Genomic DNA, 24,742 nt, shown 5'->3' with positions numbered 1-24,742 from the left:
CTCCAACAGGTTCGTCAAACATGATTTTCCATTCATAAATCCATGTTGACTATGCCCAATCAGATCATTATTATCCAAGTGTCCATTTATCACATCCTTTAGAATAGATTCTAGCACTTTCCTAATGACTGATGTAAGGCTAACAGGTCTGTAATTCCCTGTATGACTTTGTACGACTAAAGATAACTCAACATTAACATGAAGGGATGAACTTTATTGCTAGGTTGCAGGTCCTGGTGCAGCATCCATTGTGTCAATCAGCAGCAACCCTAACCCAAGTACCTGGATCAAGAAAAGGGTCAATGACCTCATCCAGTCTGCCAAGGTGCGTGCTCCATTCCATACCAACCCTTTGCACCCAGCTTGTGTCAGAATGAAAGATTTAAGTTTGTCGAGGAGGGAGGGATAACTGAGCCATAGAAATAGAGTATTTGAGTCACCTACAGGGTATGAGGCATGGCTGCACCTCCGTTAGAGGTGGCCATCTGTCAATGGATTCCCCTGAATAATCCTGAGAGTATTCCCATACAGGAGGCATATGTGTGCCCCCATCATGGCTTGATGGGCTATCATCTGAGGCCTGTGAGGTTTTACTCCTGGCAGACTAACATTGTCCCTCATTGCGTCTGCAGGAAAAGACTGCCCATAACAGGAGGGAGCATGCCAAGACTGGCTGCAACATCCCTTATCTATGTGCATTAACACTGAGAGGAGGCAGCCATGGAACTGGCAGGACATCAAGGCAGCCAAGCCATAGGAGATGGCAACGGGGCGCCCACCCAAGAGAGCGAATGACCATCTCCCGGGGCAGAAGGGTCTCTCTAGTGGCAAAGTGCCATGTAGTGCATATGTTCCCCATGACATCAGTGAAAAGGTACATTTGGGGTGATATGAATCAGATGATGTGCAGGTCAAAAGGTGACCGAGAAGAGAGAAGAGGTCCAGAGGTGGTGGGGGGTGGTGTGGGAGGAAAACAGTCATCCACCTCTGAGGAGGAGAAGGTAGCCTCAGAGTGTCCACCATCATATCATTCCCCCACACCCTCCACCAGCACAGATACTCTCACATCGGTGGGTAGTCATGTGCGTTTAGAGATGGGCACACAATCTGGTGAACACACCACAGAAGCGCCAGGGCAGGGACTAGCCAGGCCACTGGCTAGTTGGAGGACTGGAGGAGGCCAGGGTCACGCTGAGGTCCAGGCAGATGATGTGCCTCAGCATCAACATGGGAAATGCTGTAGCTACAGCGAGAGATCAGGCAACATCTGACAGAGATGCCAGCGGCTTTGCGTAACCAAGTGTGAAGAACGGAAGATTCCATCCAGGCCTTCGGTGCTGCACTGTCTCTGTCAATTGCACATCTGGCTTCCTCCACTGAGAGACTGGCAACTTTCATGGAGAGCCAGAGATGTGCACAGACCTGTAAACCATCACTTTGCCCATGAGCTTGATGTAGCAGTGGCAAGGCGAGAGGGGGACAAGGCACCTGGAGTATTAACCTGAGGGGGTTATGGACCTGGTGATCAGGGAGGTTCAAGTCTGCCTTATGAAAGGAGGGGGGGGGGGGGGGGGGGGGGGGGGAGAAAAGGAGCAGCTGGCTGCCACATCTGGGGGTTCTTTTCAGGGTGCATCTGGTGCAGACAGTGGCTCCAAAGCCCCTCTGACACCGACAACAGCACCTTCATCATCCCTGCCGACTGAGGCTGTCTCTACACTTTTGCAGGAGGCCCTCAGTGTTCCATGGCCCACTAAGCCTCAGGCAGCCAGAGGATGGAAAGGTCAGCAGCCTGCCTCCACCTCAGCTGACAGCGCAGGGGGAGCACCACAACAGAGCACCTGCAAACAAGGTCAGAAAAGCACACAGATGCACGTATAGGATCACTGTGATAATGCTGCAGAAAAGGGTGTTGTTGTGATGATTGTAACACGTCAACAAACTATGATGTTCACTCACCATGTCTCCTTTTTGTTGTTCATTCATTTTGCATGTTCATTGCAAGCCTTCTTCCTAAGGGGCTGCTAGTGAGGGAGCAAGCCCCGAGCAATCAAACCTTCAACTTTGTCATTTTATGATCTGCAACTGGGTGCTGCAGTACAGAAGTAAGGATGTGACAACGGGCTGAATATTGGTAAAGCTTTATTTGAGAGATTCTGGAAGTAGATAAGATTCAAAGGAAAAGTGCAGATATGAAGGCGTGTCATGCCTCCCTCACATGTCATGGCGTCTTTCATACTATGCCAGGAGTCCTTCATCTGTTAAGGCAGCATCCTCATCATTGGAGGAGACATCTCGCTCCATAATATCCTCACTGGTCATCGGTTCGCTCCTCTGTAGTGCCAGGTTGTGTAGTGCACAACAGACTACTACAATACGCGAGACCCTTGCCGACATACTGCAAGGTGCCACCAGATCGATCTAGGCACCTAAATCTCATTTTAGGTAGACCAATGGCCTACTTGATAGTTGCTTGGGTTGACCCATGCCAAGGGTTGTAGCTCTTCTCTGCATCTGGACGTGGGTTCCTCACAGGCATCAGCAGACATGTCCTCAGTGGGTAGCCTCTGTCTCCAAGGATCCATGCCTGAAGGTCGGGCACCTGGGACTGCCTTAGTATGTATGCATCATGACTGCTTCCTGGGAATCATGCACACACCAGTAATAGTTGTTTGCGGTGGTCGGAGACCAGCTGCACAGAGGGAATGGAAGTCCTTCGGTTGATGAAGACAGCAGGCTGATCTTTGGATGCCTTGATGGCCACATGCTTGCAGTCAGTCAATCACCCCCTGCACCTGGGAAATCCAGTGATGGCCCCAAATTCTATAGGCCCCTCAGCTTGACTGCATGGATCGGTACAGAAGCGTACATAGTCAGCTGTCCTCCTAAACATGGCATTGGTGACCTCCTTGATGCAGCGATGTGCCAGAGATTGGAAGATTCCACACCTATCTCCAGTGGATCCCTGGACTGATCTGGTGGCATAGATATTCAAAGCCATGGTGACTTTCAGTGCTGTGTCTGCCAAGTCCCATGGACCTCAGCTCAGCCTGCATTTTGGCACATAGATCATGGATGGCCTCACCGGAAAGTCAGTCTTTAAAGGCACTACCACTCGGACATCTGCAAGTAGTGGAGCCTTGGCTGGTACACCCTCTCCAGATGGTAGCTTCTTCTGAGTGCCGTGGTTGTTGCTGTGCTCCTCTACAGCCTTCTCCAGCCTCCTGTGCCCGGAACTGGCCCTCATGTGGGCCCCCCAAAATGGTGCTGCTCCTTTGCCCATCCCTGAAGTTCCCTCCCACTCTGATGCTGTTCCTTCTCCATGGGGACCTTGAAGCCAGGGTGAATGAGGCCTATGAGAGGTTGCCTGCCCCGAGTGCAAGGTCTCCGGTCCAAATAGATCTTCCCACATCCCCAACCTGTGCCCTTCAAGGATGTGGCACTGTTCCGGTGCCCCACAGTGCTGACACCTTGACCCCCACTCCTGACAGTGTTTCTCAATGCCCCCCTCCTCCACCTTTCCTGCCAAGTGACACTAGCTCAACAATGGCTTCCCCGTAAAGCCAGCATGGAGTTCCTGCCTCCTTGTTGCTTTCTTGCACCAGGCGAGACCCGGAAGCTCTGTGGCTCCCACGTGCCCTGAAGAAAATTCAAAACTGAGAAAATTTACGTATATTTGGCTTGTTAAATACCTTAATTGGCTTCCCGCCATGTGAATGTGCAAGGCCTACCCTCCACGTAGGCCGCCAATGGGAAAATCTGGAAGGGTCAATATGACATCGGACTTCCTGTCCAACGTCTTCCATCCCAATTATACGGGCCCATAAAATTCAGCCTGAAGCATTTTGCATCCATCATTGTGCTTTACTTAAATCTTAGTGGCGACTCTTAAAGTTATAAAGTGATGGTCATTTGTTGAACGTTCCTTAATGTGAAGCATTCTAGAAATGATGCACTGATTGTTGGTTAATATTTATGCTCAATTCTGAAAAACTTAGTTGATCATGTAAGCTTGGTAGATGACAGAATAATAAGATATTCCTGGTCAGTAAGAGCAATTCTTAACCCTTTACTTGAAAGCAATGATACCCTTAAAATAATTTACTTTTCAAATAACAATCACCAAGTAGGTATTAAAAAAAAACTGCACAGTACCACAAAAGCCAACTTGTCTACATTAGGGAGTCCAGCTGTCATACTCATCAGTCCTGCAGGATGAACATGCTTCTGTAGATTCTGATGATCTATGGAGCTCCTGATTAGCTGGCTATATGGTATATCATTCTCAACTGGAAAGCTGCCATCTAATCCTTGGCAAAACCGTTTCTGAAATTAAAAAAATGTATTACACCAGTTAGATAAGTGAATACAAATCTGAGCTTTCCCATTTAATAGCAATATTCTGTAAAATGTACTGAAAAGGCCAATAAAAATCTCAAGCTATAAGCACTGTGTGGAACCATGCTTAAAGGAAGCACAGGTCGGAGAATCAAGACTGCAATGTTCCAGCCCTATCTGCACAGCACTCTGTGCTGGCAGCACTGAATTTACCACAATAAATTTTATGATGACATATGACTTAATTTTTAGTTTGATATTTTGACAATCTTGACCTTGAAATTATGACATGGGATATGCTTAATACATTTGTTTAAAATAGTGAAGCGATGAATTCCAGATAAACATGTTAGACGTTCATGTGTTGGTATTTCGCAGCATAATTTCAGGTCCCCCATTTTTAAACAGGACATTAAAAATTAACATACAAATTTGAGACTACAAATGTGCAACAATCTTTGACTTGAAATGAACTATTGTTGTTAACTTTCCCTACATTTGTCTCCTCTCTCAAATACACCATCTCTTGCTTGTGTCAACCCCCAGTACCTCATCCCAGTAGCTATTCTTCAGATGCAAGACCAGGCTGCAAATTTCAGCATAATCAGGGTATTATACCTCAGCTACATCTAGCATGTCCACACATTGCACAACAGAAAGATTGGGTAATGACAGAGGCTGATTTTCCCACTGCTAGTCCAGGGCACTAAGGAAAAATATATTGGGACTTTGCCAAAATAGAGAGCAGCACAGACCAAAAGGCACTAGAGTTAAGACTACTGAAGACAATGTAAGTATGGTAACATAGTGGTTATGATACTGGACTAGTACTCTGGAGACATGAGTTCAAATCCCTCCATGGCAGCTGGGGAATTTAAATAAATCTGGAATAAAAAGCCAATATCAATAATGGTGACCATGAAATTACCAGATTGCCGTAAATCCCACTAGATTCACTAGTGCCCTTTAGGGAAGGAAATATGCCATCCTTACCCTGTCTGGTCTATTTGTGCCCTCTGAAATGGCCTGGCAAGCCACTCAGTTATTTTCAAGAAGGCAGCTCACCACCAACATCTTAGGCCAATTAGGGATAGGCAGTGATGCCTATATCCCATGAATGAATTAAAAATAAGGCAGAACCTCAATATACCATTAGTTTTACAATGCTCTACAATCTACCACTTTAAGTAGTGTGTTCACTGGTTAAGCATAGCATTGGAATTGGGTCAAATGATCATAGGTTATTGAATAACATGACCTGAGCCAAATACACTCATTGGAAAAATACAAAATTACATTGCTAGCATTTTTCAACTAGCCTCAGAATGGATAGATCACATGGTAATACGGTGTAATCTTCCAGTTACTCTAGAGAGCACAAATAATTCCTCAAAAACTTTAATAAAAAGAAAGCCTTCTCAATTTAATAGAATAGTAACTTCTAATAGCCCACGCTATGTTTGGCATGAATACACTAGCTGAAGTTACAGTTTTAGTAATGCATTTTACAAATGGCTCCAAGATAAAACACTAAAACTAGACCTGATAATTGATTAGTTCAGATACTATATAATTTATATTAAACCATTACCCACTGCAGTAACAAGAGTAATGATTTGACTAGAGATTACACAACATAAATGGCTCTTCTGGGGCAACTGGAAACCTTATTACATACGAAAATTATAATTTCAACTATAAGAGACTCAGAAATATGTTTAGTTGTGTCAGTTAGAGCTTATTTAGTGATGATCATATCTTTCATTTCTCCTGTAGAGACATGCACAGATTATTTTACAGGTCTAAAATTGGCAATACAAATCACATGGTTGTACCTCAATATATATCTATGCATTGTGCATTATCATGAAATCCTTAGCTTTATATAAGTAGAACTATGCACAATGTGGACAAAGAGCTAAATTCCAGAGGTAAGGTTAGAGTGAATGCCCTTGACATCAAGGCAGCATTTGACTGACAGCAGCATTAAGCAGCCCCAACAAAACTGAAGTCAGTGGGTATCAGGGGGAAATTCTGCACTGGCTGCAGTCATACCTAGCACAAAGGAATATGGTTACTGTTGTTGGAGGTCAATCATCTCAGCCCCAGAACATCACTGCAGGAGATCCTTAGGGTAGTGTCCTGGGCACAACTATCTTCAGCTGCTGCATCAATGGCCTTCCCTCCAACAGAAGGTCAGAAGTAAGGATGTTCACTGACTGCACAGTGTTCAGTACCATTCGCAACTCCTCAAATACTGAAGCAGTCCATGCCCGCATGCAGCAAGAAGTGGACAACATTAAAGCTTGGACTGATAAGTGGCAAGTAACATTCATGTTACACAAGCACTAGGCAATGACCATCTCAAACAAGAGACAAACTAACCATCACCCCTCGACAGTGAACAGCATTATTATTGCTGTATCCCCCCAGTATCAACATCCTAGGGGTTATCATTAACCAGAAACTTAACTGGACTAGTCATATAAATACTGTGCTACAAGAGCAGGTCAGAGGTTGGGAATTTGGTGGCGAGTAACTCACCTCCTGACTTCCCAAAGACTGCCACCTACAAGGTACAAGTCAGGAGTGTGATGGAATACTCTCCACTTGCCTGGTCGAGTGTAGCTCCAACACTCAGGAAGCTCAACACCATCCAGGACAAAGCAGCCCGCTTGATGGACACCCCATCCACCACCTTAAACATTCACTCCCTCTATCACTGACGCAGTGGCAGCAGTGTATACCATCTACAAGATGCACTGTAACAACTCGTCAAAGATCCTGTAATATTACCTGTTCCTTTGGTATGTGAACTACAGGATTCACAGGACTGCCAGTAATATCCAGGAGTATGAGAGTTTTTATTATAATTATATATATTGTTATGACCGACCGCTCCTGTCAAAGCTCCCAATCAAAATATATGATTCCGATTGTGGTGGGACTAACGCACTGTTAATCCAATCCTGTCGCTCCACAGATCGGCCAACATATCATATAAAACTTGCCAAATTAAAGAAAGACCCAGCCAAATTCTACCATCTATTAACCCATGAGGCTAACCAAACCAGGTGTCTTTAAATCAACAAATTAACTCTTTAATTAGAAGAACTAAATTCTGAAACACTATGAAGATATAAACATTTAAAATAGAAAAAAAATTAGAGTCCTTGCAAATTTACAGTCCAATGTTGCTTGAAGTCCTCACAGAATGTTGCAGCAAATTTACAGGCCAATGTTGCTTGAGGTCCTCACAGAATGTTACTTTCCTTCTCCAGCGAATTTCAACAATTAACGACTTGCCAACTCTTTCAATGGAATCAAACTGACTTTAGAGTTATTGAGGGATAAAAGATTGTCAAAGTCTAACCTCCCTTTCTTCAATTTAAATTACCAGAGAGCTCTGTTTAGGCTTGACTTTTCCTTAGAATTTTGACAGAACAATAAACAGACTAAAATCCTATTGCTTCAGTTTAAATGGCTGAGAACTCTTTTTCAGGCTCTGACATCACAGCTGTGCCCTCTGTGTCTGTGTGCTCTGTTAGAACAAACCTGTCTTCAACTAAAAAGCCAGTTCAAAACTGAATTATAACAAATGTATCGTATGAAACTCACTCCCAGTGGCTATAACTATGGTAACAAGAATGCACCCTTTGAATCGCAGTCTCCAAATGGCTGTTTCCAAGGCAACGAAAATGCACCTTCCTATAACTCCTAAGGCTTGCGGGTTCTTAAAGCAATACTGATTCTCTGCAAGTCTTAAAGGCAAACTGCATATTCCCGGAAACAAAAACTACAGGACCATGATAATATATATTTAAAAAACCAGAGCTATTACAGCAGCACATCTACATACGTCTCCCTGTCAAGCTACAACTCTACTCCCTGGTCATGTGAGGCGAAGTCACTTCTTCCAGCGACCTTTCACTTCGAGCCTCTTAAAGTGCTTCCACAACAGCTCCGTTCAAACCCGCAAACCTCTACCTCCTAGAAGAATAAGAGCAGCAGCTGCATGGGAACACTACCCCCTGCAAGACCCCTCCCAAGTCGCACACCAAACTGACCTTTCAGCCTGACTTGAAAATATAATGGCTGTTCCTTCACTGTTGCTGGATCAAAATCCTAGAACTCTATCAGCCTACAAGAGTGAGGTGGGTATCAAGTCAAGCTGAAAGGTTGGATCACAGTGGGATCTGCCAAGAAGAGTGATTCATGTTGCGCATAGAGTTGGTCAGCTAAATTGGTCAAAGAAGCTGGGGTGGGCCAGGATCCGAAGCATGCAGCCATCCTAAGAGGGATAGTCAAGTTAGGTGGAGCAGGTATAAAAGAAAAAAAAATAGTGAAGCAACCCAAAACTGGACAGAAAGGACAAAAGTCCTAAATACACATACATACAACGCGTTTGGCACAATATCCAGCCCAAGCCTGGATATTGTCCAGGTCTTGCTGCATTTCTACACGGACTGCTTCAGTATCTGAGGAGTTACGAATGGTGCTGAATATTGTGCAGTGAACATCCCCACTTTTGACCTTATGATTGAAGGAAGGTCATTGATGAAGCAGCTGAAGATGGTTGGACCTAGGACACTACCCTGAGGAACTCCTGCAGTGATGCCCTGGGGCTCAGATTGACCTCCAACAACCACAATCATCTTTCTTTGCATTAGGTATGATTCCAATCAGCGAAGTATTTTCCCCGATTCCCATTGACTTCAGTTTTGCTAGGGCTCCTTGATGCCATACTCAGTCAAATGCTGCCTTGATGTCAAGGGCAATCACTCTCACCTCACCTCTGGAGTTCAACTCTTTTGTCCATGCTACCAGGGGAATGCCTTAGTCTTCCTCAAATAGTACAACGGAATCTTTTACATCAGCTGAGGTTATTAAGGTTGCTGATCCTGTAATATACTAAATAACAGTCTCTCTGTGGACTGGAAAAGACAACCTATGCAAGCTACCACAAGAGGGCACTCAATCCATTGGACTGTTTGTATTCAGCTTGGGGCAGTGAATTTTTCTCCATTGCCATGGGAATACCAGGTTTTTCTCTTTGTTAATAAATTCTGACTGGGATTATTCTTAGCTCTGACCCTGGCTCTACACTAATAAATATTCTGAGAGAAGTTTTTCCTCAAACAGAATAGATATAATTTTCTCAATCTGTGGCAAATGTTATAGCTGTAGCTTTACAAAATGTGTGCTAGCTACACTATCACCCACCTTAGATCACAGAACATAACCAAAAAGCAATCCTCATAAGATTCACTGCAATATTCCCAGCTGGGTTTCACCATAGTACTGCCAAACATTTCAGATCATTTTTGACTCAATTATTTGGTTTGAGTAAACTTTCAATCTTAAGAGCAAATAAAGTAGTTTCCATTTAAGTTAGTGAAGTGACAAATAATTATTCAGGTATACTTGTAAGCAGGTAATTCCCTGTTTCCACAGCAGCCAAGGGAAGGAGTTTAAAAAAAAATCCAAGTTTCACATTGACCTAGCCTTTCATTGTTAGACTGAGATGATCTTGCATATTATCTAGCAATTTTTGAACTCTTCCCAGCTTTTAAAAAAAAACCATTCCAATCTATTAAACTCATTAACTGTCTCTTCATGACTGAAGCCAGCTTATTTGTCTTGTAACTGCTCAGCCCCTCACCCCTATATGTTTAGTGTTTTTTATGGAGCTTGCCTATCTTCTAGTTCTGACCAAAGGTGTATGTTCAAAATGGTAACCTATATTTTCTCTTGCAAATCAACAAAGAAATGCTGGAAACGCACAGGTCATCTTAAATTTCCAGCATTTAAATATTTTTTAATCTCCCCTGTAAACAAAGATTTCTTTCCCCTCCCATCTTAATACACCTCCAAATCAAGAGTAGAACACTGATTTTTATCACTGCATATTGAAGAAAAGGATCATCAAATCAAGACAGCAATTGGAAATAACTCCGATTCTGGAGGATGGCAAGAGGAAGTGGAGGCAGAAAGAGAAACCCACACACGCACCTTTTTAGCAGTTGATTATAAAACAGAGCTTCATAGATCACCCAGAAATGCCCTTTCACCTTCTTAACCCAAAGAACAGCCCATGAGGTACCCAAAGAGGGAAAAGAGAAATGTAATTTGGTGTGTTGCAGTAATTTTAAATATACATCTTTAAAAATATATAGTATTTTCCAAGTGAAAAATGCTTTAGAAATTGGATTGAAAAATAGCATATCCAAATGTGAAATTCCAATAAATTGAATTATTTCTAATTGTATTGCAACCATGACATTTACATTTATATCCCAAGTTAATGCATTATCATCCACATTCCAATCTATAATTGGTTCAGAGCTCAAAACAATTTTTAAAACTTGATAACTTTCAATTATGTTTAGCAGTACTAAAGGAATCCAATTAACAGTTTTAAAAACTGTATTGATCAATTCAGGGCAGACGCATCACATAGCACATTAAGGAATCAAAGCTAGGCCATTTTCTACAGCAAATTGCAGTACTGTGCAGTTAATCTGAGCCCTTTAGCTATACACCAGAGAATCACACTAATTCCTAAAAATTCAGATTTTTTTAGGTTTGCCAAAATCAACTTTGTTTGAATGAGTACTGATGACATCATTAGTGGAACTTTCTTGGTGGCATTTCCAAGCCATACTTCAGAGAATCGATATACAGACATTAGCTCTACTCATTCAGCCAGTTCTTTCAGCAATCTTGTCAAGTTTCCGTATTAATCTAATTTACTTACACTGTCAGGTATAATAAACCAGCTGTGCAAAGATGACAACAGCATTCTTATTTGTTCATGGGATGTGGGCATCATTGGTAAGGCCAACATTTATTGCTCAGCTCGAACTGCCATTGAGAAAGTGGTAGTGAGCCAGTTTCTTGGAGTGCTGATGTCTTGTGGTGTAGGTACATCCATAATGCTGTTGTGTTTCAGGATTTTGACCCAGTGACAATGAAGGAACGGGGATATATTTCCAAGTCAGGATGGTGCGTGACTTGAAGAAGAATATGCAGTTAATGCTGTACCCATGCGCCCAGTGCCCTTGTTCTAAGCAGTGGAGGTAGCAGGTTTGGAAGGTGCTGTTGAAGAAGCCTTGGCAAGTTGCTGCAGTGTATCTTGCAGACAGTGCACACTGCAGCTACGGTGTGCTGGTGGTGGAGGGAGTTAATGTTTAGAGAGAGAAAAAAAAGAGGGGGATGATGCAGACACTGCAGTTAAGGATGAAATGTGTGAAACACTGGATGGGATAAACATAGCGAGAGAGGAAATATTAAGGGGTTTAACATCTTTGAAAATAGATAAATCATCAGGTCCAGATGAAATGTATCTTAGGTTGCTAAAAGAAACAAAGGAGGAAAAAGCAGAGGCACCCACCACCAATTTCCAATGTTCTCTAGCTGCAGGCGTGGTGTCAGAGGGCTGCTAACATTGTACCATTGTTTAAAAAGGGAGAAAGGGATAGATTGAGTAATTACAGGCCAGTCAGCCACGGTAGTGGGCAAATTATTGGAAAAAATTCTGACACTCAATGTAGATCATAACTTAGAAAAGCACAAATTAATCAAGGACCATTAGCATGGATTTGTTCAGGGAAGGTCGTGTCTGACTAACTTGATTGAATTTTTTCAGATCATAGAATGGTTATAGCACAGAAAGAGGCCATTCGGCCTTTTGTGTCAATGCTGCCTCTCTGCAAGAGCAGCTCAGCTAGTCTTACTGCCCTGCCCTTTCCCTATAGCCCTGCAATTTTTCTCTTCGGGTGCTTATCTAATTCCCTTTTGAAAGCCACGAATGAATCTGCCTCCACCACACACTCAGACAGTGCATACTAGATCCTAATCATTCACTGCGTGAAAATGTTATTTCTCATGTCGCTGTTGCTTCTTCTGCCAATTACCTTCAATTGGTGTCCTCTAGTTCAGATCCTTCTGTCAACAGGAGCAGTTTATCTCTATCTACTTTGTCTAGACCCCTCATGATTTTGAGCACCTCCACCAAATCCTCTCTCAACCTTCTCTTCTCTAAGGAGAACAACCCCAGCATCTCTAATCTATCCATGTAACTGAAGTCCTTCATCCCTGGAACCATTCTTGTCAGTCTTCCTAAAGTGCGGTGCCCAGAATTGGACACAATACTGTAGTTGAGGCTGAACCAGTGTTTTATAGAAGTTTATCATAACTTCGTTTTGTACTCTATTTATAAAGCTCAGGATCCCGTATGCCTTTTGAAATCACTTTCTCAGCCTGCTCTGCCACCTTCAAGAATTTGTGTACATATACTCCAAGGTCTCTCGTTCCTGCACCCCTGTCAGAACTGTACCATTTATTTTCTATTACGTCGCTTCGCTCTTCCTACAAAAAGGTATCACTTCAAAGTTCTTTGTATTAAATTTCATCCCCCACATGTCCACCTATTCCATCAGCCTACTGTCACGGATCTGTAATTATTTTTCTCCTCGGATTAAAACGGTGTACCCTTAAAACAGGGAGAGAAGTTTTGGATTTCTAGGGCACAGTGTGTCATAGCTGCATTTTGTTACCTAGGCAACAGCAGGAGAGAGAGGTCACATGGTATAATATTTTGATTTGACTGTGCGTAAAACTGGCAAAAACCAGTCTGAACCAGTTTGTTTTGAAAGACTCTCTAGCAAGGCGTGCTACAGAAGAACTTTCCATTTTCTTTCAGCAAAAATTCAACAGGGAACTATGGGCCGAGTTGATTACCTAAAGAGGAAATAACCCTTTTTAAGAGACCATTTGGTATTGCTGAAGGTAGTAAAACTCACTTTCTTTACTTTCAAGGCAGGAAGTATTTGCTTCAAGATTGAATCTCTCCTGACTGATTCAGTTTGCTGGAATTCGAAGTTTCAACTGAAATATTGTCAGTTTTAAAATTCAAGTTGAGCTATTACTGTGCTCATCGTTCAAAGAACTGTTTAATACCCAGTGCAGCTAAAGAGTTTGAATGCCTATCAAAAACAGACTGTTTCATCAAATTCACGTGGAGCCTTCGAGTAGCATTTGATTATTTCCACAAAGACTTATCTATTTATTCTTAAGAAACAGCTAATTTTAACACCACCTTTTAAACTGGTTAACTACTGTGAGAATGGGGAAGTTAGGTTAAAATCAGAAGTTATAAGGTCTTTAGAGATAGGTTTATCTTAATAGTGTTTAAGATTTAGTTTTTAATAAATAGTTAATTTGTTGTTGCGCAAAGATACCCGGTTTGGTCTATTTTATTCCGGGGATTACTGGAGTGTTTAATTTGGCTGTTTTCTGGTTGGGTGGGAAAACTTTTTATAATATGCTGAAACCTGCAGAGTGACGGGACTGAACTGACAGTGCACTGCTCCCGCCGCGGTCATAACACTATGTCTTCTTGAAGACTACCACTATCCTCCTCACAGTTAATAATATTTCCAAGTTTTGTGACATCTGCAAATTTTGAAATTGTGCTCTGTGCAATCGAGTCTAAGTCATAGAGTAATGAGTCATTTATGGCATAGGAGGAGGCCATTTGATCCACTGTGTCCATGCTGGCTCTCCGTGCAAGAGTCCAGTCAGTCCCACTCCCCCGCTTGATTCCCGTAGCCCTGCAAATTTATTTCCTTCAAGTGCCCATCCAATTTCCTTTGGTAATCATGGAATGTCTCCACTTCCACCACACCCGTGGGCAACAAGTTCCAAGTCACTATCACTCGCTGCATAAAAAAGTTCTTCCTCACATTACTCCTGAATCTTTGTCCAAAACCTTCAATCTGTGCCTCCTAGTCTTTGTACCATCAGTTAATGGGAACAGTTTTTCCTTATCCAAGCCTGTCATAATCTTGTACACTATTAAATTTCTCCTCAATTTCCTTTGCTCCCGGGAGAACAATCACAGCTTTTCCAACCTAACCTCGTAACTAAAATCCTCCATCCCTGGAACCATTCTGGCAGATCTCCTCTGCACGTTCTCAAGGACCCTCACAGCTTTCCTAGTGTCATGACCGGAAATCGATGCAATACTCTAGGTGGGGTCTAAACCAGAGATTTATAGAGGTTCAGCATAACTTCCCTGCTTTTGCACTCAATGCCTCGATTTATGAAGTCCAAGATCCCATATGCTTCTCTCAATATGTCCTTCCATCTTCAAAGATCAATGCACATGTGCCCCCATGTCCCTGCACACTTTAGAACTGCACCATTAAGTCTATATTGCCTCACCCTATCCCTTCGCCCAAATGCATATCCTCGCACTGTCCATATTAAACTCAATCTGTCACCTGTCTGCCCATTCTGCTATAAAAGCAAAATACTGCGGATGCTGGAAATCTGAAATAAAAACAAAAAGTGCTGGAACTACTCAGCAGGTCTGGCAGCATCTGTGGAAAGAGAAGCAGAGTTAACGTTTCGGGTCAGTGACCCTTCTTCGGAATTGACAAATATTAAAAATGTGTTTTATGCCCATTCTGCTAGCCTATCTATTTCCTATTACAGGTGGTTCATATCATCCTCACAGTTAGGCAAATCTTGAAATTCTACTCTGTATTCCAAGACCCAAGTCATTTATATATAGCAAAAACAAGCAGCGATCCTAGCACTGACCCTTGCTTACCATCCTCTAGTCGGAAAACAACCATTCACCACGACTTGCTGTTTTCTATCCTTAAGCCAATTTTTTATCCAAGCTGACACTCCTATTCCATGAGCCTCAATGTTGCTGATTATACTTGTGCATTTCTTTTCAGCTGGTAGCACAGTTGGTGGGAGTTTCAAAAGAAATTGGTCCTGGCACTCATCATGAACTTTGCTTAATCTGTCTATGAAATTCTGCATTAATTCAAAGTGCAAAGAGGTACTGTGAGGTGTGATTTAAGTTTCCAACTGCTCTAATTGCCCAGCTAAGCCAATAGCTACTATTGTTTTGCTAATGCTTGTATGATAGAAGTATTAGAATCGGTTATTTTTGCATGAAAAATGTAATAAACTATCTCCATAGATTTTTGTGCATATATTTTTGTTTCTTCAGAGTTGACAGTGATTGCCCTAGGCATTAAGGCAGCATTTGATAAGAGCGTGGCATCAAGGAGTCCTAGTAAAAAATTAAATCACTGGGAATCGGGGGATAACTCTCCAGTAGCTGGAGTCATACTTTGCACAAAGGAAGATGGTTATTATAGGAGGCCAATCATCTAAGCCCAGCAAGAGTTCCTCAGAGCAGTATCATAGGCCCAACTATCTTCATCAATGACCTATCCTCCATAAGGCCAGATGTAGGGATGCTTGTTGATGATTGTACGTATTCAGTTCAATTTACAACTCCTCATATAATGAAGCAGTCCATGCCCGAATGAACCAAGACCTGGACAACATTCAGGCTTGGGTTGTTAAGTGGCAAGTAACATTTGTGTCATAAGAACTAGGAGGAGGAGTAGGCCATTCAGCCCCGCAAGCCTGCCCCACCATTCAATAAAATCATGGCTGATCAGTCCCAGGCCTCAACTCCTCTTTCGGGCCTGCTCTGCCGAACTCTCGACTCCCCGAGATTTGAAAAATCTATCTACCTCCTCCTTAAATACATTTAGTGACCTAGCCTCTACAACTCTCGGAAGCAGAGACAGGAAATGAGTCAGGAAATGACCATCTCCAACAAGAGAATCTAAATGACCTCCCTTTGAAATTCAACAGCATTACCATCACTGAGTCCCCCAACAACATCCTAGGTGTCACTATTGATCAGAAAATTAACTGCAACAGCCGCATAAATACTGTGGCTGGAAGAACAGGCCAGAGGCTGGGAATTCTGCAGACACTGACACCTCCTGACTCGCTAAAGCCTTGCCACCATGTACAAGGCACAAGTCAGGAGTGTGATTGGATACTCCCCACTTGCCTGGATGAATGCAGCTCCAACAACTCAAAGCTCGACGCCATCTGGACAAAGCATGCTGCTTGATTGGCACCCCATCTACCACTCTAAACATTAAAGGCACAGTAGGAGATCCTTCAGCCCATTCTGTTTGATTCAGCTGTAAAAGAACTATCTGGCCTAATCACACTTTACAACTTTTGATCCCTATCCCTAATGCAATGAGGGTTTCTGCCTCCACCAGCCTTTCAGGCAATGAGGTCCAAACCCCCACCACCCTCCGGGTGAAAAATAAATTCTGAACTCTCTTCTAATCCTTCTGCCAATTAGTTTAAATCTATACCGCTGGTTATTGACCTCTCTGCTAATGGAAATAGGTCCTTACCACCCATTCCATCTTGGCATTTCAGAATTTTATACACTTAAATTAAATCTCCTCCCTGTTCCAAAGAAAACAACCCCGGCCTATCTAGTCTTTCCTCATAGCTAAAATTCGCAATTCCTGCCAATGTCCTTGTAAATCTTCTCTGTACCCTTTCTGGCGCCGATCACATCTTTCCTGGAATATGGTTATCAGAACTGTACACAGTATTCTGGCTATGGGCTAAATAGTGTTTTATACAGTTCCAGCATAACCTTCTTGCTCTTGTATTCTATACCTCAGCTGATGAAAGTATCCTGTATGGCTTCTTAACCACCTTATCTACCTGTTCTGTTACCTTCAGGAATCTATGGACATGTGTGCCAAAGTCCCTCTGTTTCTCTACACTTCTCAATATCCTACTATTTGTGTATTCACTTGCCTTGTATGCCCTCCCCAAATGCATTGCGTCACAATTCTCAGGATTGAAGACCAATTGCCACTTTCTGCCCACATGACCAGTCCATTGATATCTTTCTGCAGTCTACAACTTTCTTCCTAATTATCAACCATACAGCCAATTTTTGTATCATTTGAAAACTTAATCATGCCCACTACATTCAAGTCCAAATCATTAATATATACCAGGAAGAGCAAGGGACCTAGTACTGAGCCCTACAGAACTGAAAATAGCTTTCCTGTTGATGGTACAAGAACTAGGGCAGACAGATTTCAGGTTTTGGGCAAGAGATGCAGGGGGATGTGAGGAAGAACTTCTTTAAGCAGTGAGTGGTAATGACCTGGAACTCGCTGCCTATTAGGGTGGTTGAAGCAGAGACGATTAATGATTTCAAAAGGAAATTGGATGGGCACTGACTGGATTCCTCAACAGAGAGTGGACATGGACTCGATGGGCCCAATCGCCTCTTTCTGTGCCATAATGACTCTAAGACAACTCTGTAATCAACTCCAGAATGCATACATGAACAGAACACACACACACACACACAGAGAAGGAGAGAGAACGAGAAAGGCATTTTGGAATGGTACTTCTGTTCCAAGGACAAGCCAACCCATGATAAATAGGAGGGAGCTGTAACAGGTGGCAAACCCCATCCTCTACCCTTTCACCCTTATAAGAAGGAAGCACTTCAAATCCTGGCAAAGTAACATGGAGATGGGGTCGTAAAATTGCATGTGGCAGCTGTGGGTTTGCAATGGCATTCTGCTTCTCTTCTTCGTGGCAGCTCAGCCGGTAGCATTCTTGCCTTTGAATCAGAAGGTTGTGGGTTCAAGTCCCACACCAGGACTTGAGCACAGAATCCAGGCAGACATGCCAGTGCAGTACTGAAGGAATGCGGCACTGTCAGAGGTGCCGTCTTTCCAATGAGACGTTAAACTGAGGCTCCGCCTGCCCTCTTAGTTGGATGTAAAAAATACCAAGACACTATTTTGAAGAGGAGCAGGGGAATTCTCCCCAGTGTCCTGGCCAATATTCATCCCTCAATCAGCATCATAAAAACAGATTATCTGCCATCACCACATTGCTATTTGTGGGAGTTTGTGGTGCATGAATTAGTTGCCACGTTTCCTACATTACAACACTTCAACAGTACTTAATTGGCTGTAAAGCACTTGGACACATCAGGTGATCGTGAATGGCATTATACAAATGCAAGTCTTTCTTTTTCATCCTATTGTAATTATTAATAGTTTTCATTGAACATTCTGACTTGTGTCACTCCTGCTCAAACTGACAGATGACCTCTACTCTTCTGGAAATTATCTAACATTTTTTCCAATTTTTCTCTTCTAGATGTGACAAAAGAGGAAATAGCTCTTACTGCATCCAACACTGCCAGCAATTTTCACAGCATACATCAGCTGCTCTACCCCCAAGCACCAGATCCACCTCAAGAGAGTTCGATAGTAAGCAGGGGAGCACGCTTGATGACAAAAAAAGTATCAATGAGCTTGAGCAGCTGCTGGCAGCTCAAGGTGAATGACGCTAGCTGCGGGGTTAGGATGTGTTACTGCTCAGTTGAGGTGTCTGAAATGTTGAGCTCATGGGTTCTGCTGAATACTGGCAGAGCATTAGGCAGTGACATAGGTGCTGGAGACCATGTTCTGCGAAATTCATCTTGGGTAAATGAACCCACTCACAGCACACAAAAGTACATCAGAGGATGGTTTCACAATATTGCAAGCCATTACTGAAGCAGTGTGCACGTCTTCCATGGATTCTTAGATTGCTGTCAGATTATATTGAGATGCCTGTTTGGAGAAGGCGGTCTATTCCAACTTCAACCAGTTCGATAACCAGTTAGACAATATGAAGAATGGCTTCATTCATTTCACTGGTGCCATTAAGCCTGCTTTCCCAAAAAATAAGGGGGTAGCCACTTAGAACAGAGATGAGAAGAAATATCTTTACTAGAGGGCTGTGAATCTTTGAACTTCCACAGCCCTCTGGGGTAGAGAATTCCAGTCACTGAGTATGTTTAAAGCAGAGATTGATGGATTTCTAAATACAAATTAACTTCATCTAACTTATATTCTACTGTATTGGCTATATACAGCAACATTTGCATTGCTCTGTTGAATGCTGCACTTAATTGGACATTTTTAATGTTCTCCCAGTCTGTGAAAATTAAAATCTCCCATTATGAGCACATTGCTTTTGCTTCCCTGATATCCATATTTACGCCACCCACTAAATCACTACCATGAGGTCTATAGGCAAAACATACTAGTCTTGCATCCTATGTTCCTCAACTCTACCCACAATATTTCCACTACCTGGTCAGCCTTACTGAAATACCCTCTTTTTACTTGTTATTGTCTCCTTTGTCAATATTGCTATATCCCCTCCTCTCCCAAAGTTCCTGTCCTTCCTAAATATCCTATAGCCTGGGATATTTAGTTGCCAGTCATGCTCAGCTTAGAGCCAGGTCTCTCATAATGGTGACTGCATCATACCCTTTAAGCTGAATTTTTATTTTAATTCGCTTGTTTTAGTTCTTATGTTACATGCTTTTCTGTACAGAACTCTTATTTGAGTAACTGTGTCCACCCTGTCCATATGCCATGCAGATCTTTTTCTCACACAGGATGTCAAAGTGTGCATTTTCACCACCTACCCACCCCACCAACCAGTTGAAATTGCCAGCCCCCCCACTCCACACTTTTTTTACCCTTTTTACAAGGACATGGTTAGCTCACCTGTTTTAGGTGAAGGCCATTCCATTTCTACAGCCTTCGCTGGCACCAAAGTGGTCCCAGTGTCCCAGGAATCTGAAGCCCTCCTGCCTACCAGGCATTGGCAATCCCAATCTTTCTCCTTGTCTGGGCAAGTATGTGGAACTGGGAGCAATCCAGAGATTATCCAAAAGGCTCTGCTTCTCAATCCAGAATGCAACTATTTGAAATCCCTCTACAGAACCTCGATTCTATTGTTACAGCTACAACCAAGTGAGAAAGAGGTCTTGGGTTTCCCTTCAGCCTTCCCCAGGTCTTTGTAACAGGGTTTTTAGCTCCCCCTTGGTGAATCCTTATTCACCACTTTCCAATTATAAGGCAAAGAAACCAGCACAAACAGGCTTTCTTAGGTTTAAAGAAGGAAAGTTGAAATTTATTAAACTTATAACCAATTCGGTTAACGCCTACGGATACACGACGCGTCCCACGCTAGCATGCATACACGATACACACATGCAAATAGAGACAGAAAAGAGCAGAAAAAAAATAAAGTGGAAATGTTTGAGGCAATATCTGAAGAGTTGTTGTGTAGCTCGCTGTAGAGTCCTTGATTGTAGGTAGATCTTGCTTTTCATTGGGGCCCAGTATTCTTCTTAAACCTTGTTCGCTGAAGGAGACTTTTCTCTCTTGGGGTTCAGGTGTCTTCAGTGAATTCTGAGGCTTGTGAGAAAGAGATGGGGACAGGAGAGATCTTCTCAGTCCAGGAGCAAACAGACACTCAGCCCAAACTGTCTGTACAAATTCAAAAAACTCAGGTTGCCCAAGTTAGTCATGTGACTAGCTGGTTTGACCATGTCCGTTTGTGTATTCGGCCATCTTAGCAGTCAACCTGGAATGTGCCTCCCCACCTTCACCTGGTGATCAAAAGTCCATTATGGGTTTATCGTGTCAGGGAATGGCTGCTTTGTCCTTCCAAATACTGTCTGTTAATATGCAAATGTCTTTCCAGCCAAGATCTGGCAATGTTTTAAAGCGAGTCCTTTCTTCACTTTAACAACAGTTTGAAATTTAATGTCCAAGTGGTGAAATTAATATGCCTCATGCTTGGCAGGTGGGGGCCTGCATGACAGTGTCATTGGCTTCTACATGTATTTTTAAAATAAGTAAAGTAGCTCTTAATTACTACCAATATTATGCTTTCTAAAACTAAGCAGTTTTGCTTTTAATTAACTGCTGAATCAAAGTAGAATTCATGGAAATTACATTAAAATGACTCAATCAAAAGATTAAACTTGCAAACAGAAAAGTAAATCCACTGTCTACAACACTGGCATCTACCCAACAATGTGGAAAATTGCACAGGTATGACCAGTCCACAAAAAGCAGGATAAATCCAACCTGGCCAATTACTGCCCCATCAGTCTACTCACAATCATCAGTAAAGTGATGGAAGGTATCGTTGACAGTGCTATCAAGCGGCACTTAAACAGCAACAACCTGCTCACTAATGCTGAGTTTGGGTTCTGCCAGGGCCACTTGGCTCCTGAACTCATTACAGTTTTGGTCCAAAATGAGCTGAGGCAGAGAGTGATTGCCCTGGCTATTAAGGCAGCAGTTGACCGAGCGTGGCATCACGGAGCCAGAGAAAAACTGGAGTCAATGGGAATCAGGCTGAAAACTCTCCACTGAAAGGGCGGCACAGTGGCGCAGTGGTTAGCACCGCAGCCTCACAGCTCCAGCGACCCGGGTTCAATTCTGGGTGCTGCCTGTGTGGAGTTTGCAAGTTCTCCCTGTGTCTGCGTGGGTTTCCTCCGGGTGCTCTGGTTTCCTCCCACATGCCAAAGACTTGCAGGTTGGTAGGTAAATTGGCCATTAGAAATTGCCCCTAGTATAGGTAGGTGGTAGGGAAATATAGGGACAGGTGGGGATGTGGTAGGAATATGGAATTAGCGTGGGATTAGTATAAATGGGTGGTTGATGGTCGGCACAGACTCGGTGGGCCGAAGGGCCTGTTTCAGTGCTGTATCTCTAAACTAAACTAATGCAGTCATACCAAGCACAAAGGAAGATGGTAGTGATTGTTGGAAGCTAATCATCTCAGCCCCAGGACATCGAGGCAAGATTTCCTCAGGTTAGTGTCCTAGACCCAACCATCTTCAGCTGCTTCATCAATGGCCTTCCCTCCATCGTAGGGCCAGAAGTGTGGATGTTCGCTGATTGCGATGATGCTCAGCACAATTCACAGCTCCTCAGATACTGAAGCAGTCCAGGTCCTTATGCAGAAATACCTGGACAACATTTATACTTGGGCTGATAAGCAACAAGTAACATTCATGCCACACAAGTGCTGGACAATGACCATCTCCAATGAAAATCTAACCATCTCCCCATGACATTCAACAGCATTACCATTGCTGAATCCCCCACTATCAACATCCTAGAGGTTATGATTGATCAGAAACTGAACTGGGCCAGCCACACAAATACCTTGCTACAACAGCAGGTCAGATACTGGGAATTCTGTGATGAGCAACTCACCTCCTGACTCCCCAACGCTTGTCCACCATCTACAAGGCACAAGTCAAGAATGTGATGGAATACTCTCCACGCCTGGATGAGCGCAGCTCCAAAAACACTCAAGAAGCTTGACACCACCCAGGACAAAGCAGCCCGCTTGATTGGCATCCCAACCACCACCTTCAACATTCACTCCCTTCATCACTGACGCATAATGGCAGCAGTGTGTACCATGTACAAGATGCACTGCAGAAACTCACCAAAGGTCCTTCCACAGCACCTTCCAAACTCGCAACCTCTTCCACCTAGGACAAGGGCAGCAGACACATGAGAACACCAGCAATTGCAAATGCCCCTCCAAGCCACACACCATCCTGATTTGGAAATATATCGCCGTTCCTTCACTGTTGCTAAATCAAAATTCTGGAACTCCCTCCCTAACGGCACTTTGGGTGTACCTACAACTGTAGCGGTTCAAGAAGGCAGCTCACCACCACTTTCTCATGGGCAATTAGGGATGGGCAACGATGCCCACATCCCATGAAACCAGGTTATACCTGCTCATTTGCGGCTGAGATAAATAGATCAGCTTTACTAAAATTGCCTTTAAATTGTACCAGGTGATTTTAACCAAGCTGAGTTTCAGAACTCATATCCTATTAAAACCACTTAGTACCACCTCTGCAACAATGCCTGTGTGACTGCCCCTTTGTCACCTTCAGACTCACGACATTGCCCTTGCTACTTGTATCCCCCACCCAACCCGTTAAAAATGATGCATGTGTCTTGTCTCACATGAAGTCTCTCTTGCCAACACTGAACTGCTCATTGATCCCTAACGTTTAAAATCCTTATCAATAAATGCCGGTGCTTTCACTCTCGTCAGTATTGCTGAATGCAACCTTCTTCGGTCTCGTATTCTCCACTGTTAGCAGAACACAGAGTCACCTGGATCTCCAGAACTCTCTCCCTGAACCACTCCTCAAAACTCACCTGTAAAGCTTCGCTCATCCCATGTTAATCTCGCCCTTCCCCAACCCTCTTGACCGCTCCAGAATTTTGATAAGGCTATTGAAGGCGTTCTATAAATACAACCTTCATGATACGGTAATCAAAGTTTTAAAGGTCAAAGTTCAGTAGCAAATAATTCAAAAATGAGTCATATTCCTATAAAAGGTTCGGGATTCTGATCTAAAGTAAGGAATTACAACTCAAAATAAAACTAGTTTGACTCATCGAAACAAGCAACTCCACGGGACCCTATCCGCAACACAAACATACGCTTCCTCTCTGCCGCCACTTGTTTGGTTAGTTCTGCTCTAAGTAGCTAAGTTCATTCATTACAATAGCCCAGCAAGATGCACTTTCCAGCAATGAACTCACATTGTCCGTATGTTCCCAGATAACCGGTTCCTGGCTCAGACGACGTTTTTGTACCGTCACCGAATAATCCATCGACACAGACATAGCTCAACAACTCTTTCGCCCTCTCGCAGTAAACTGCTTTCACAACGATTACACTGCGACCGCTCGGCTCCGTTCGGCTTCACTCGACCTCTCGGCTCCGCTCGTGCTCCATGGCTTCTTTCGGGCTCTGTTCGTGCTCCTCGGCTCCGCTCGTGCTCCATTCGGGCTCCTCGGCTTCTTTCGGGCTCTGTTCGTGCTCCCCGGCTCCGCTCGTGCTCCATTCGGGCTCCTCGGCTTCTTTCGGGCTCTGTTCGGACTCCTCGGCTCCGCTCGTGCTCCTTTCGGGCTCCGAATTTGTCCCGCGGCATAACTGCAGAATTCGGTTTGCAGAAAATTCCGTTCACGCGCCAACCAATGCGAATAAACCAATCAAACAGCCCGTCTCAGCCACGTGCTAATCCAACCCAGTAATGGCCGTGCAAGCGCGGCTGGATAATCCCAGCCTGAGGTTGGAGCTGAGCGTCATTTAAGATGATTCGGCCCATCGAGGTCCATGTTGGCTCTCCACAGAGCTATGCAGTCAGTCCCACTCTCCGGCTTGATCCCCATCGCGCTACAAGTCTATTTCTCTCAGGTGAACATTCAACTTCCTCCTGAAGTCATTGATCGGCCTCCACTTTTATCACCCTTGTGTTCTAGGTCATTACTACTCGCTATGTAAAAAAGTTCTTCCTCATATTCCCCCTGCATCTTTTGACCAAAACTTTCCATCTGTGTCCCCTAGTCCTTATACTATTTGTTAATGAGAACAGTTTTTCCTTATCTAAGCCTGTCATAATCTTGTACATTTCTATTAAATCTCCCCGCAATCTCCTTTGTTCAAAGGTGAACAAACCCATCTTTCCAACCTAACCTTGCAATTAAAATCCCCCATCCCAAGAACCATTCTAGTAAATCTCTTCTATACCCTTTCAAGGACCCTCACACCCTTCCTAAAGTGTTGTGACCAGAACTGGACACAATACTTGGGCCTAACCAGAGCTTTATAATGA

General features: G+C 43.4%; 1 protein-coding gene across 1 annotated transcript in view; it reads right to left on the bottom strand.

The window, feature by feature from the left end:
- Nucleotides 1-23,867, bottom strand: part of si:ch211-221j21.3 (uncharacterized) — a 49,963-nt gene extending 26,096 nt beyond the window's left edge. The window contains exons 1-2 of the mRNA XM_068053341.1: nt 23,667-23,867; nt 4,153-4,323 (exon numbers count right to left, since the gene is read on the bottom strand). Of these exons, the coding sequence (XP_067909442.1) occupies nt 4,153-4,323; nt 23,667-23,750 (255 nt within the window). The 5' untranslated portion in view covers nt 23,751-23,867. The remainder of the gene's footprint in view (nt 1-4,152; nt 4,324-23,666) is intronic.
- Nucleotides 23,868-24,742: the final 875 nt, after the last annotated feature.

Source organism: Heterodontus francisci, chromosome 20, assembly GCF_036365525.1.
Source record: "Heterodontus francisci isolate sHetFra1 chromosome 20, sHetFra1.hap1, whole genome shotgun sequence".
Taxonomy (NCBI): Eukaryota; Metazoa; Chordata; class Chondrichthyes; order Heterodontiformes; family Heterodontidae; genus Heterodontus; species Heterodontus francisci.
Note: the sequence above shows the minus strand (reverse complement) of the source record. Positions and strands in the feature narration are given on the sequence as shown.